At 51.0% G+C, this 15056-nt stretch overlaps 5 protein-coding genes across 5 annotated transcripts; 4 read left to right on the forward strand and 1 right to left on the reverse strand.

The window, feature by feature from the left end:
• Nucleotides 1–1467: 1467 nt before the first annotated feature.
• On the reverse strand, nucleotides 1468–2435 carry AtWU_00987 (exosome component EXOSC1/CSL4 family protein; the record flags this gene model as incomplete). The annotated part of the gene is made up of 2 exons (XM_035496102.1): nucleotides 1468–2220; nucleotides 2304–2435. The coding sequence occupies 2 exons, from the start codon at nucleotides 2433–2435 to the stop codon at nucleotides 1468–1470; spliced, it is 885 nt and encodes a 294-aa protein (XP_035351995.1).
• A 3004-nt stretch (nucleotides 2436–5439) lies between these two features.
• Nucleotides 5440–6507, forward strand: AtWU_00988 (DUF614 domain protein; the record flags this gene model as incomplete). Its single annotated transcript, XM_035496103.1, has 2 exons — nucleotides 5440–6208; nucleotides 6272–6507. The coding sequence occupies 2 exons, from the start codon at nucleotides 5440–5442 to the stop codon at nucleotides 6505–6507; spliced, it is 1005 nt and encodes a 334-aa protein (XP_035351996.1).
• A 1024-nt stretch (nucleotides 6508–7531) lies between these two features.
• Nucleotides 7532–9933, forward strand: AtWU_00989 (PalH-domain-containing protein; the record flags this gene model as incomplete). Its single annotated transcript, XM_035496104.1, has 2 exons — nucleotides 7532–7640; nucleotides 7736–9933. The coding sequence occupies 2 exons, from the start codon at nucleotides 7532–7534 to the stop codon at nucleotides 9931–9933; spliced, it is 2307 nt and encodes a 768-aa protein (XP_035351997.1).
• A 793-nt stretch (nucleotides 9934–10726) lies between these two features.
• AtWU_00990 (DODA-type extradiol aromatic ring-opening family dioxygenase) lies at nucleotides 10727–11700 on the forward strand (the record flags this gene model as incomplete). Its single annotated transcript, XM_035496105.1, has 3 exons — nucleotides 10727–10730; nucleotides 10787–10917; nucleotides 10978–11700. 3 exons carry the CDS (start codon nucleotides 10727–10729, stop codon nucleotides 11698–11700), a joined length of 858 nt encoding a protein of 285 aa, XP_035351998.1.
• Nucleotides 11701–12546: 846 nt separating this feature from the next.
• AtWU_00991 (uncharacterized protein) lies at nucleotides 12547–14697 on the forward strand (the record flags this gene model as incomplete). The annotated part of the gene is made up of 2 exons (XM_035496106.1): nucleotides 12547–12657; nucleotides 12727–14697. 2 exons carry the CDS (start codon nucleotides 12547–12549, stop codon nucleotides 14695–14697), a joined length of 2082 nt encoding a protein of 693 aa, XP_035351999.1.
• Between the last annotated feature and the right edge of the window lie 359 nt (nucleotides 14698–15056).

Here is a 15056-nt window from a genome sequence, read left to right on the forward strand (position 1 = left end):
GGACAGGCCATCCCAGAGGACGTGGGATTGTTGAACGAAATGAATAGTTAACAGACTCAATACATCAATTTTTAGCTCCCTTCACTAACAAGACTCCAGCCGAACAAATTATATCAAGCAAATTCAATAATCAAAGATCCGTCGCTTCTGCACAAATTACCGCCCATCCAAAAATAAACGAAAGCAACCAAACAAAATAGAAATACTCATCAGCCCATATCACTAGCTAATAGCTGAAACCGAATCTCCTTCTCCACCATCTCAAACTCCGTCCCCAATTCCTCTGATATGCGCGAGCCAGTGCAATTCGCCCAAGAAGTCTCTGTGCATTGGTTACCAGGGGGATGTTATTGGAAAAGTTTGGGATCATCTCGACCAGACGATACGGAAAATCATCTGATTCTGTGGTTGCCGACCAGTCGGAAGAGCGCCAGAAATAATCGATCAGCGCATCCAATAAAGATGAGCATGGGATACTGTATGCGTTGTTTCCTAAGTCGGCGACTCTTGTGGCAGAGGCCGGTAAATACAAAAGCTATAGTACCAAAAGAAAGAAAAGAAACATAAAATGCATCCAGCGCTCATGAATAGCCGGAGAGCGTAGTCACTCACCTCGGGAGTTGGGACAAACTCGACAAAAATGTCGCGTCCACGGAAAGGGTCTCTGTATAACACGCGATCTGTGCCACTTGGGAGGAAAACGCGGCTGGTGAGCAAGACTGCCGGGGAATCGACCCCTGCCCTGACACTGCCACAGAGACCGTGTTGGCCTCGTACGGCTCATCGGACGAGTCAGTGAGTTTTTGAATGTGTAAAGGGGGTAGTGCTCAATTCGTAAGGAATGGGTGGGTTGCGTTGAATAAGTCGGTCAAGGATACATACTGTATACAGTTCTGCCAGGGCCGGGAGATTGTGCTTAATGGACTGCGCACCAATTACGACTATTTTGATATCATCAAGTTGTCTGCTGCGCATGATACTGATCGCTATGGTGTGATCGCACTGCGTCCACACTTCCCAAGCAGTGTATTCTTCTGCGTTTGGCGTCATCGTTCGATGTTGAGATCTTTCTAATCGCTCAAAGAGAAGAGGACGACCAGGCCTCTTCTTATGCATATCAGCTTCGGGCCTCGTGTGGTGAAATTCTGAAAATCCTCCGTATGCTTTCTACTATCTAGTACCTTTGCATTTGTGTTCTGACACCAATGCCAACCGAAGCTCCCCCGGCTTCCTTTCCGACTTCCCCGTGTGAGAAACTCTACCCGGAAAGCTGTTTCATGACAATTATCGTGGGGAGGCTAGAACTACATCGCGATGAAAGTACGTTCAAATCATCCGGAACTGGTACAAATTCTTATATGTAATACTTAGGATTCATTACGAATGGTGTGACATGGGTTGCGGAGATGCCATAGGGTTGGGAACAAAGTACAGAATGCATTCGTAGTAAGTAGTACCACCTCGGAATTAGTCTTCTTCAATCCAAGGAGTATTGCCACTGTAACGTTTGACGAACTTCTGATACTCCTTCCACTTTTGATGTTCAATTTCCTCAATTGTTCTTCTCTTTGGTTGCGGTGAGCTTGGAAGAGCATTTTCCGCACGAAGCTTCGCTTGGAGCCCCAAATAGTGTGCACGATGCTTCTTGGGGGTCTGTTCACCTTCACCACCACAGAGGTAGTCCCAAAGAGGTAGAAATTCGGGTCGCAATTCGTTCCGGCAGAAAAGCCCATGCTCAGCAAGACCTGGAGCTTTCTGCACCCAGGATTCCAAGACCTCCTGCCACCGATGCTCCCACCCCCATTCCAATCCCTCATTAGGATTCCGGTCCCGACACATCAGCCATATCAGGGCTTCAACAATCTTGACTGGTTTGATCATCCTTGCAGGAGTCAAATCTATTGGAGGACGCTGCGACCTACTATCGTAGTAGGTCCATGGGATCCTGATTGGCATGTAGTACGGATCATCCGACGAAGGAGGAGACGATGGTAAGTCGGGGAACGCCCAAAGAAGAGACGACTTTTCCCAGAACACCACAGGTATATCACACCCTAAAGTGAATGCTTCAAAGTGCACATGCGCTACAGCGTCCAGCCTATCTTGCCAATGTCTCGTCGCCGGACAATCTTCCCCGTTTTTGCATGCCTCGAGCCCCGCAGCCAGAAGGGTCTGGCATGCTTTTTCGGCCATTCCATCGTGGATGATGCATTCGATACCCTATTAGTTATGTTAGAGAGAGAGAAAGAGAGAGAGAAAAGAAAACCAGGGACCATTGTCAGAGACCGGGGGAGTGTGCTTACCCACGAAACACTTTTTTTGAGGAACTGCTCAATGACGTGGCCCCAAAGTACGTTATTGATTCCAGCTTGGTCCAGAGCATCCGTAATTAACTTCAACTGATCGGCATACCGTCCGCTGAAACTATCGAACATCTTGCCGGGATGTTGTGACCTGATCCTGGTGTTTCTGCAGCTTTGTTTGTCGTTCTCGTATTTCACTGAAGTAGGAATAGTAAAGACGTGTAGTAGTACTCTTGTGCTTGGCTAGAGTTGACCTGATCACCAAGTACACAACGGGGGGGTTTCGAGCCATTTATATAGACACTGTGCTTGAAAGGTGACTCACTGCTACCTAATTCGAAGGCATTTGCTCCATCGCGACTTGCCTGCGATTCGAAACCCTTTTTTCTTTTGGAAGACGTTTCCTGAAGAGGCCTACTCAATATCGTGAATTGCTGCAGTTCATTAGGTTACTTCTCTAGTATAGAGCCCTAAGAAGTAGCGGAACTTTTCTACCAAGGAACAAACTTTCTATCTTGTTCTTGATCTCGGACCGATTGATCGACATTCTTCCGTGCTTACTTGCCATGCTAGTTTTTTTTTTTTTTTTTTTTTTTAAACCGTGCGAAAGGCGGGAAAAAATCTGTCAAAATGCCCAACTGTTACCCTGTGGCTGAATTCAGAGTTTATGAAACTTGCAGATGACCACGGGAGGAATCCATCCTGGAGCTTCCCGATGACAAGGTTTGATGACTTTAGGGGATATCTCCGAGTGTTTCCAAGCGGTTTGATTGGCTTGAGATATTTTACTCCTATTTGCTGGAGGCTTAAATCTGACTAGTCATGCTGCGATATTGTCTTTTCATTTCTTTTTTGTTGTTACGCTTGTTTGTTTGTCTGTGAAACAGTCAGCAACCGGTTTCTTCACACCGTTGCATCTGCATTCATCAAGGGAATTATCCGAGATTGTTGTTTCTATCGAAGGAACATAGTTATCATTAAAAAACCGTGAAAGAAGTGTCATATCCTCACAGTTCTGGTGGTATAATTCTTCGCAATGAACATACCGAATAGTATGGAGAAGCAGACCAAATAGAGTAGTGGAGTTACATACTTGCAAGTGGAGTTTGCGGTCAACCCTAAGCTTTTCTTTTTTTCGTTCCGGGAATTGAATGGATGGGGCTTGCGCCACAGAGTGCCCAGTGCGCTCGTTACACGCCGGTTGATGTCTTTTGACGGGTTGGAGGGAAGTTCCTTTGCATAAATCTGAAACGGTTAAACTCAACTGATCCGTTTGCTAAAGATGCATCTAGTCTAGTAGTATCCATAGATGCTGAGGAGTTAGATTGAAATCGGATAAATCAAGCTTCTTGGCATTTGTTTTCATCGTGTTTTTTGGTATGATAGTGTACTAATGCATCAATGGCACTGCACTTGCTGTTCTACTCTCTCTGAGAGTATCAACTTTTGACGGGACCTAGTCTGTTACGTGTCCACCTCATTTCTCTTATTGCATAGAATGCAGTACGATCATCTGTAGTGGTAGCAATAGTCTGTCGCATCCAGCCCTGGCGCCAAGACACCAGACCTGAAGGCATGTGAGTGTAGCCTTAGGCATTACGGCTGTGTACGCATGTATCACGTGATGCTGTGTGAGAGAACCGAGGATATCCTTCCTAATCTATTAGCTACTTTGTACTCTATGTGATGATGGAAAGTGACCAATATGCTGCTCTGATGCAGGGGCACTAGTTTCACTCACCAGTTATCTGAATGAATGAGGGGTAATGGCCATCCATCCTAGTCTTACTTAATGTTTATCCGGAGGTTCATAACGCTTATGGATCGGATCCAGCTGAGCTCTCAGCGCCAAACTAGTACTTCATAGTCTAGATGCAGGATGATATATCTCCAAGCCGTTACGGATCCAGAACTTACCGCGTACATGCCATGTTATCGCTACGCCTTTTCCCGAGCGGCATGGCATGCACTGCAACTCGGCTGGTCACCATGCTCTCTCTGCCTGCATCACTGGTGCATACGGGGATGTAACCGCTTACAAAGTACTACTAGTAGTAGTTCGCGCTCGCAGTGACCATAGGTACATACTTAGCCAGCAGGCTAGCTAACAGACGATAGTAACCACGACTGCCAGCGGCTGGATATTCTCTCCGGAGGGAAACTACTATCACAATAGGCGGATACGCATTCACCCCCGGTAACTACTTAGTACTGAGCTACTAGCAACAGTTGGCAACCGAGCCAACCAGGAGCGTTGTGATCGGCAACTGTCACGGAACTACGTACGAAGGAGAGAAAGAAAGAGGGGAGAGTAAGGAAAAAAAGACAGGGGATGGAATGGAATGGTGCGTCGGCAACCATCCAATGTGACGCCAGCCGACCGGCGAAAATGTGATGAGAATCGAAGAGAAAGTGTGCTTCGGGACCCAACAGGATGATCCGAAGGACCGCCAGACCAACAGGATTCATCACTCGTGTGAACAGAGCCACATAAGGGTGCAGCGCTAGGGGTTCGTTCGGCGCAACTTGTGCTTAGACGCTTAACTCGCTGGCCAATAACTAACTACAATACGTATGATTGATTTCCCCCCGCCGCAGCAGCAAAGCAATTTGCTTGCTTGCTTGTCGTCCATCCATTTCCTTTCCCAAGCGCCATGCCATCCCCTCTCCACCTCCGGCGACTGTGATCACCCAATTGCCACTATACTTGCTTTGCTTAGTTAGTTATAATCTCGCTGCCTTCCGGTTTCTTGTCCTGGTGGTTGTGGGTTGTGCTTCTGGATTTTTTTTTTCTGTTTCGCTTTCCTTTTTGTTCTTCTTTGGTTCTGGATTTGGTGACTTGGTTATTACTACTTGAATGTTGAAGAACTTCATCTTCGCACACTCACTGTGCTGTGCTGCTTATTGATGCTTCTCTCCTCCGGGTTGCGAGCGGAGGGTTTACGCCTCGCCGGTACATGTAGATCCCTACGGAACGACCGCATTTGAGCGATCTGAAATTACCTTTCACCCCTGCGATAGCCCTTTTCTCTTGGGGGGTCAAAGAGCCGGAAAGCTCTGTGCACTGGGAATATAGTGTCTGGAGCTGTAGACGGGTCTACGGGTTTGCGATCAGGGATCAGAAGCGACCGCCAACATGAACAGACAACTGCAGCTTAATACGGCCAATCTGGGCCCCAATCCGAGATACTCTTATATGGAAACTCCATTGGAAATGCACGCTCCAGGGAGCCGACTGACAGATGAGATCACGCCTCCAGCGGCAGCCCCGTCAGCAGAACCACAGACTGTCATGGAGCACTTTCAACCGCCGTTAAACGAAAAGTCGCAACAGTACCAGCAAGATATGGCCGTTCAAGGCTACCCTTGCGGACCGAATCTCGAGCAACATCCAGCCAACTATGCGCCGTACGCGGACGAGATCCAGCAAGTTCAGCAGAATCCAAAAGTGCCCGAATACTCATACGCACAGCCTCCACAATCCCCAGGCCCTCTCCCAGTCAAAAGGGACCTGGAAATGGCAGAGCCGTTACCGAAAAAAGAGCCTATGGCTGTTGTACCAGACACGAATCCTTTACATTCGCCCCAATTACCTCAGTTTCCCCCTCCAGTCGCCCACGGGGCGCCAACAACACCTGTAGGATTTGATCTCATGGCATATCATCGTCCAGGTCAAATAACTCACCCAGATCTTGAGATAAAAGGCGGATCTTGGCGCACTAGCATGTGCGGATGCTATGATGTTGGGTCATGCTGTCTCGGGCTACTCTGTCCATGCGTCCTATTCGGGAAAACGCAATATCGACTTTCTATGAAGTCAAGAAATGAAGACCCAACAAATATGCTCGGGTATGAAACGTGCAATAGCTCCTGCACTGTTATGGCTTTGCTCTGTGGTTGTCAATGTAAGTGCGCACCTTTCACGTCAGTCTTCAGCACCGGCAAAGTATGCTAACAAGCTGTCGCAGGTTTTCTGGCGGCGTACCAGCGCCGTCGAACGCGAAAGGCCTATCAGATTGAAGGGGATATTGTCTCCGACTGCGTGCGAGCAACGTGCTGCACATGCTGTACGCTCATCCAAAACGAGGTCGAGGTCAAGAAACGGGAAGAAGAACGCGGGAGATATGCCAGTGCCACGGGGGCAGCATTGGTATCACCATACTTGCCTCCGACGCAGATGTCGTACGGACCACCTCCGAGGTGATGGGAAGGCTGTAGGGGCTTTTCCGGGGGAAGAATGTGGGGTGTGAAACCCTGATCGCTGCTTGAATTATAAAGGGGGGTGGAGTAATGGGGATGTTTGTACGACGGAAGTGGTGTCTGAATAGGGGACGCAGTGCATGGGATCTGGGTAAATCCGGTCCTCTCTCATCCACCTGTACTACCATGCTTGTTTTGTTGGGAGGCTGAGGTCTCCATGTGATCGACCGTCAGTCAAACATTCTCCCTCGTGGCCTTCGTCTTATGCTTGGGTTCCCATCGCGGGTTGATTTTTTGTCATGATTGCTGGTGTGGACCTACAATTGGGGGTCTAGCCAACCTGTATATACATAAACACCATCAAAGACAGTTGTCATTTGTTGCATTGCCGAAACTCTAGCAATAATCTCGAACAAGATAGCTGTACAGTAGAAAGAAACAAGTATAGTTAAGTAGTTGTTGAGGTGGAGATTTGGCAAGCGGTGTACAAGAAGAGCCGAACTGGCGACGGCAATCTGGACCGCGCGGGTGGCGGATCTTTCTATTGCGCTGCCAAATCCTCCTCCCCCTCGCCTGCTACTCTCCACGACGTATCATCCCGTGTACCACCCTTACCACCTCAGCTCTTTCGCAGCACCGCTTCCCCTACGCTCCGTTGTTGTTCGCTCCCTCATCTCCCCCCAAATCCCTCCCAGATTTCTGTCCGATCACCAAACCCCGACGCGGATCTTCTCGAAACCTGTCTCCCCGCCCCCCCTTTTCCCATTCATCCCAGCTTCCCCCGACTTCCTCCGCCCGTCCAACATCGGATAAAGCAACTCGCTCTCGCCTCGACTCTCGCGCCCTTCGTTGCTTGTCCCGCCCGTCTTCTTCTACCAGCACCACCCTTCCCCGCCGGAATGATGGTTGCTTGAAAAGGCCACATGTGACGGGTCCACTCTGACAAGGGCATTGATGATAGCCATTACGACTCATCTCGTAGGGGTCTGAGGGCTGCTCCGAGGAGAAATCAATCGTCCCCGCCGACCATGGGGGAACCCGCTCATCTAACACCTCGCCAAATATGGGCTCAACCAACGACAACGACCACCAGGACTTATGAAGCGGACTGCACGCCTTTTCTATTACCCAGTTCCGGTATGTGGATTCGTGCTGGGCCTGAATGCGGCCCGTCAAACAAACTCGCTTCCGTCCGGTTACACTGACGCGGCGCTTCGGCGGCTGCTTTGCAGGTTACGTCTATTTGAATCGCTCCTACTCTATCGCCTTGACCGAAAATGCCATCTACGATCCCATCTGTACCGGCACGGGCACGCCAACTGCCACGGCCCATGCGGTCGCCGCGCTCGATGTCACCGATCCTTTCTATTCCTCCGTTACCCCGGCGTTGTATGCCATGGGCTGTACGACCGTTGTCAGCTATCTTCTCGTTATAATACTTCTTATCACGCCGCGGACGTTTTATGTTGGGGGTCCTGGTGGCGGTGCAAACTTTCTCGGACGTCATGGTATGATTAGCGGTTCGTATAGTGGTAATTCGTCGGTGGTTGGCGTGGGTGGTCGGCCGTGGCTGCAAAAGGTCGCGGCCTTGTTAGTCGCGGTATCACTCACCATTGCGACTGTCGACTCCTTTCGTGTGGCTGAACAGCAATATTATTATGGGTATTCCGATGCCGAAGCGCTGGCGGACGAGGTCATCGACGGTATGGAGATCCGGGTGGTCAGAATCATTTCCAGCACCTTCCTGTGGCTGGCCCAGATTCAGACTTTGATTCGGCTGTTCCCTCGACATAAGGAGAAAATCATGATCAAGTGGGCAGGGTTCGCGTTAATTGTGTTTGATACCACGTTTAGTATCCTCGACAAATTCTTGGTTAAGACCGACACCGTTCATCCGCGGCTATACGAGGACGCGATCCCCGCTCTCAGCTATCTATTCGAACTTGCTCTCAACCTTTTGTACGCCGCTTGGGTCATCTTTTACTCGCTTTCGAAACATCGATTCGCCTTCTTCCATCCGAAAATGAGGAATATCTGTCTGGTGGCCTTGCTCTCGTTATGTGCGATTCTTATACCCGTTGTGTTTTTTGTTCTGGATATCGCAAAACCGAAAATTGCCGGATGGGGTACTTATGTTAGATGGGTTGGATCGGCAGCAGCGAGTGTCGTGGTCTGGGAATGGGTGGAGCGGATTGAGGCATTAGAACGCGATGAAAGGAAGGATGGAATACTTGGACGCGAAATATTTGATGGAGACGAGATGTTGGAAGTGACCCCTTCGGAAGAGGTCGATTGGCCGCGCTACAACCCTGACGGCCATGATCGAGGCGGAGGCGGTGGAACATCTTCAGGCTGGGGAGGCATGATGGGATTGGCTCATCGACCTTTGCGTACGAGGGTTGGTCGTAATTGGCAGTCGAACCTCGAGAACCAACAGCACAACATTCCCATGGACCCTCGGCGCCGGCGCATGGCGCCCCGACCAACTCCTCCCCCAGCAGCTATAACGCCTGTCAGTCGCGCTGACACAACCAGCGCGGCCAGCACGGTATACAACATACATTATCATCCGGTTTCTAGTCCCACTCCACCGGTGGCCATGCCTCACATGGAGGAAGAGGATGAAGACATAGACGAAGCGGTGGCCGCGAAGGAGATGACCACCGACGGTCAGCAAGCCGGCCTGGCGCAAGATGCGCTGGCACAACAACAGACTCGGGAGCAATCCCCTCAAATTGTGCACGTGGATAAAAGGTGGCGAGCGCTGCTCAATCCTTTCAAGCGAAGGCGGGCATCTTTACCAAGAGAAGTCGCTTCTGCACAGGCCGAGGAAGAGGGGAATTCCGCAGGTGCTCAAGTGGAACCACAGCATCATTCCTTGGATGACAGCGACGATGAGCACAGCTTACATGCCAGGCATGATTTTAGGTTTGGCTTCCATCGACGATTGCGACCTGGTTCTGGACGACAAGGCTCCGACTCCCCCTTGCCAGTCACGGTTATTCCGGCTAGACGCCGTGGTCAACAGACCTGGTCACCGCAACAATATCACGAGCCTAGTTCACGAACAACAACTTCGAATCAGCGTGTTCCGCCGGGCCGTGATGACCTGCCTGTGAGGGTGATTCAGCCGCAAACACGAACTGCCGCTCCATGGAGCGCAGCCGATGGGCAAGGGTTCAGTCATGGCAACTATGAGCTGCGATATGACCCTGAAGCTGCAGCGCTTGTGGAGCCTGGTGAGCATGGCTCTGAATCTCAGGCGGCGCTGGACGCCGATGGCTCGGTCAGCGAGCCTACTCGGGGGCCGGCCGTGCGCCAACAATCCGAGCAGGAACTCGACCCGACGGAAAGAGCACCTATATCACCAACCCAGCCTCTTCCAGATGAGGCTCCTGAAGAATCACGAGGGCCACATGGCCAGCAGTGACGTTCACGCGTAACGTGTGACTGCCTGCGTCTTCCTGTCTCAAAACACTCCATTTAGCTTCTGTTTCGCATTTTCTGCCGCTGATGTCTGATTTTTTAGCGGGGAGTATTGGAGATCTTGGGTGCTGCCGGATGGTCTACTACTGGAGTTTTCTTTTCTGACACTATTTCTTCCGGGTCAAAACTTGCTTTACTTGCTTTCTTCAATGTTCGGTTTAATCAGGGCTTGGGCTGGGCTGGGCTGGGCACGGGTGTATGCATAGACTGGTCTGGGTTGGTTGGAGCCCTCCATGTCTCAGGCGACTGCACTGTTGTTGTTGTACAAAGATACCCTTGGGATGCATATATCACTGATCTTTCCTTCTTATACATGTTGTTATGGCATATTAATGCGACATATTGCTGTCTTAAGTATGGGCATAGTAAAAGAGTAAGCTGTGATGAACATCCCAGTTGCCACCGAGTCGAGAATGCCGGCAACCCCGGCAGGTTCAGCAACCCCACACGTTACGAGATGATCAAAGTATATTTCTTCCCCAGTTGTGGGGACCACCTTAACCCCGGAAATGCTTTCGGGGGCCGGAGTTGCGCTGTTCGGATGGACCTCTCGGTTTGTGGTCCGCCGACCCGATGGTCCCGACATGAGGCTTTGTATAAGTGCCCGTGTTGCATCCAACCAGACTAGCATCAGCATGCAGACTTAATCGACATTATTATAGGATGCATTAGTATATGCCGAATATTTAGCATTGTCATTCAACACTAACTACATAGCACACTAAGAAGACACCAACATGGGTACGTACTCCCACAGTGGATCTATGCAGCGCATACTAAGTAACTACGACGTATAGGACTAACACCCGTCCACTTCTTCTCTCATGGCTCGACCATGATGCTCGGCGAAGAGTCCACCTCAGCCGACTACTGGAAGAAATGCGGCGACGAAGCCCTAGCACAAGGCATCAAAGGCGTGGTCATCATGGTACATCATCACCCCTTCTTCCCCATCTTCATCTAGCATCGCCACTAAACTCAACACCAGGGCGCCCACTGGGCCTGCCACGGCGACGGCATCGAAATCTCCACGAACCCTAACCCAGGCAAAAGCCCCGTCGCCTACGTCCACCCGTCCAAATACGTCGACTACAAACTCAACCCGGACCTACCCACCTCCCACCGATGCATCTCCCTCCTCAACCAAGCCGGCTTCAAAGCCTCCGGCAACGACACCTTCGAATGGATCCACGACGTCTACCTCATCCTCATCCGCATGTTTCCTGCCGCCTGTCCACCCACCACCCTCATCTCCTCCAACGCCCGCTACGACCCCCACTACCACATGAAAGTCGGCTCCACGCTGCGCCATCTCCGTCGCGAGAACTACCTCATCATCGGCACCGGCGGTGCCGTGCACAACCTCTATCGGAATCGGTGGGCGCCGATGCTGCGCTTCCGTGATACCTTTGCGATGGAGACGCCGCCGGAGGACTGGGCGTTGGAGTTTCGTCAGGCGGTCGAGGATGTTATGGTTAAGTGTTCTGGTGGGCCGAAGATGAGGCGTGCGATGACGAGGTTGATGAAGCATCCTGAGTATAGGGATGCGCATGCTACGGATGATCATTTCATGGCGGCGTTGTTTGTGGCGGGCGCTGTTGGGGAGTGGGAGGATGAAGGGAGCAAGGTTGTGCTGGGAGCGGAGACTTGGGAGTTGACGAATATGTGTAATTCGCAGTTTACGATTGGGGAGTGGAATAAGCTGGGTTAGTTGGGGAGTTGTGTGTTATGCTGATATGTTGTAATTGTTTAGTTGATTTGCGAGTAGTATACAGCATGGGTGGCCTGCTTAGTACTTCTCCCTTTCGTTGGCATCGTTGCATTTCTCAAGAGAATACTAGTACTAGTTAGGTGGTACTTATTGGTACCAATACGATCTACCTTCGCACAAAGTCAATATATACCCCGAATCTGACAGATGGGTTCGCCGTTGTCATCATTCTAGAAGCGAGGCTTGGAATATGCAAGTCATTTGTTTAACCTTGATATGACCGGCAGCAGGACAATAGAGCAGGGATCTGATTGTTTCACAATTGAGCCCCAGACTGTAGGATACAATAAGAGGGAAATTCCGAGCACAGCATATGCTCTTGTAGTAATCTGGATGTTGTACCTGCTGTCTCCATAGTATAGTTCCTATCAGGTGGAGGGGAGTCAATGTGCCAACTCAATTACTTATCCTCCTTGCTTCTCACCACGTGTGATCGCCCACCTCACATCTGTCAAACTGGCAGGGATGTTATTTCTATTTCAATTTGAACCAATTGTGCAGATGAAGAAGAGGGAGAGGGAAATAAATTCACTTGAGGTCTTAATTAACTTTAATGACCTTAAAAAAGAAAGAGGAGACGGGATCCTGACTCAGCAGTGGAACATCGAAGAGTTTCCGCCATCTGCCATCCCGCGATAATCCTCATCGGAAAGTTACTTCGACTTCATCCCGCCCCAGTCGGAGAGCCTCTGTCCCTCTGATAGATGTCTCGCCTGGCTTATCTCCATCCCCCCTTGTCTCTTCCCCAGTCCATGCTGCGACCCTATCGCCCCTGGGCGTCGCATCATGGCGGCTGTCAACCGGAACATGTTTGAAGCCAGCGTCACCACCGATCGCCCCCAGGGCGCTCCGCTAATGATCCTACCACTCAACTTAATCGCGGTCATCGTCTCTTACGTTCGTCTAGCTACTGCTCTCATGGATGGAGCTTGTGCAACCCACTAACCACCTCGTGCTCTCTTGCAGGTAGATGATCCCGGCGATCTCGCCCGTCTCTGTCGAGCATGCCGCGTTCTCAATTACATGGCTCTCCCCCAGCTCTACAAACACATCACCTTGACCTCCTATGACAAAATCCGATATCGCGACGATGAACCCGAGGGTATGGGTAGCGCCAGCCCTTTTTCCATGGGTCTCAACGCCATCATCACCCGTCCCTATGCTACGCTCGTTCGGTCGCTTACGCTTCGAGGCAACTGGCGGGAGCTCGAGCTCGAGGAACATGCGCGCGTGGGTCGCGTGCCGGACTCGTCGATGATGCTGAACATTGCGGTGCGTGCGGCGGTCGATCGGATGACGGAACTGGAAAGCTTTAGCTGGGAACTCAATACCAAAATGCTGGAAACTGTCTATCTTGGGCTGGCGCAGCTGCCTAAGCTGACGGCCTTGACTATTCGCTTTCCTTCGAGTCGACATCCCCGCCCAACCATCGTGATTCCACCCATGCCACATCTGCGGTATCTAAAGGTTACCGACATTGATCCGCTTTGCTATCCGGATGACATCTCCACTCTGGTGTTCAAGTGTCGCAAGCTACGCGAGCTCAACATGCATTGGTCTCCCCGCATGCGCAATGCGCAGGAGCCTAGTGTCATGGTTCACGATTACTTCCGCAAATGCATCGCCGCGAAACAACCCCTTTCAATCAAGAAGATTGGCCTACAGAACCTGTACGCTTTGCACACGGAGGATTTCGGTCTCGCCGTGAATGGTACCACTGTAGAAGACGTGACCATCCTCCAGCACGGTGGCGCGGATCTTTCGATGAACACTTTCGTGGATAGCACCTGGCCCACAATGCCGGCTCATCCCATTCGTATTAAATCGATTCGGCAGGATGCCGTGAGCAAGAGACATGCGCAATTTCTAAACCAATTTACCGGTCTGGAACGGTTATACTTCGTCAACGCCACTCATAATCCCAACGATGATATCAACTCCCCTCGACCTCTGACTTCTGCTGCCGCACTCTCTCCCCCTTCGTCTGACACCTCTCAACCCGCTACTAATGGTACTTCCACCAGTTGCTCTGCCGCTGCAACTAACTCCCCCGGTTTGCAAACAAGCGTCCGGGACGTATACCTAAACAACATCACTCTGAATCATGCAGCCACCTTACGACATCTACTACTCCCCGCTCGCTGGCCCCTATCTGCACCCACGGTCGCGCGCCTTGTCCACGCCAGTCCGCAATTGGAGCAGCTTGGCTTCGCCACAGAATTCTCCGGTCTGGAAGCATTGGGGCTTCTTCTTCCATTCCTCCGAAATCTAAAGGCGTTGCGTCTCCTCATTCCCACCTGCACCTCACCATCCGGGACGGCTCGTACTGGGCCGCCCCCCAAGACTTTCAAATACTTCTCTCCGTCTACCAATGCGCTCACTGCCGCCCGGACGCTCTCCGACATTGTGGAAGCCGACGACGACACCTTGATCGCGATGCTTAGCGAATCTCTTGCAGACCAGCAAATCTTCCACCGGCTGAAGGTCATTGGCCTGGGCCGCAAGGGCTTCCAACTAGGAGACTACTACACCGTGCCAGCCGAGCAGGCCGAAAACCACGGACACGTCCAGCTACAGACACCCACGGGCTCACGCGCCACCAGCGCAGAAGCCAACGTAGGCTACGACAAGAGCCCACCAGCCGAGAGACCCTCCCCAACAGCCAACGGCCATAATGCAATGGTGCCCTCGCAGCGAGATGGACATGTCCCACCTTCAGTACTAGGCAAACGGACACGAGAAGAAGACACCCCCACCACAGAACCAGGAGAAGCCATCCAGCCGGCAGACGAGCAAGCACCTGACCCAGGCATGAACCCGTGCCTTCCGCAAGTCGTTCATCGCGACGGTCGCTACTGGCGACGGCGTGTCCGACGCGTTGGCTGGGAAGTGCTGCAGCATTGGGAGATCTGGGGACTGGACAAACAGGAGTTATGAATTTGGCGTAACGGTGTCGATAAATACAATACCCCCTGGGAATCATCGCGATTCTTCCTTTTTCATGAACAATATTTGAATTTAATTGGGCGACTTGCGACATTTGTCGGAATTTCCCACTGGGATTATATATAGCATGCATACATGCCCTTCTAACCGTAGGGTTAGGATGAGCATCAACTTGAGCTGATGCTCGGTTAGTAGATATTATACCATACCATAGCAATATGAGCAACGATAACCTCCTCTCTCAAATCTTGTTCAACTTATATTCCAGCAGTAAGTGGAAATCACTAAATAATATAGAGGGGACTTTAGTTGTCATAACCCCGTATTCATGCATGGTTAACTAAATCTGA

This window comes from Aspergillus tubingensis (genome assembly GCF_013340325.1).
Source record: "Aspergillus tubingensis WU-2223L DNA, scaffold_2, whole genome shotgun sequence".
Taxonomy (NCBI): domain Eukaryota; kingdom Fungi; phylum Ascomycota; class Eurotiomycetes; order Eurotiales; family Aspergillaceae; genus Aspergillus; species Aspergillus tubingensis.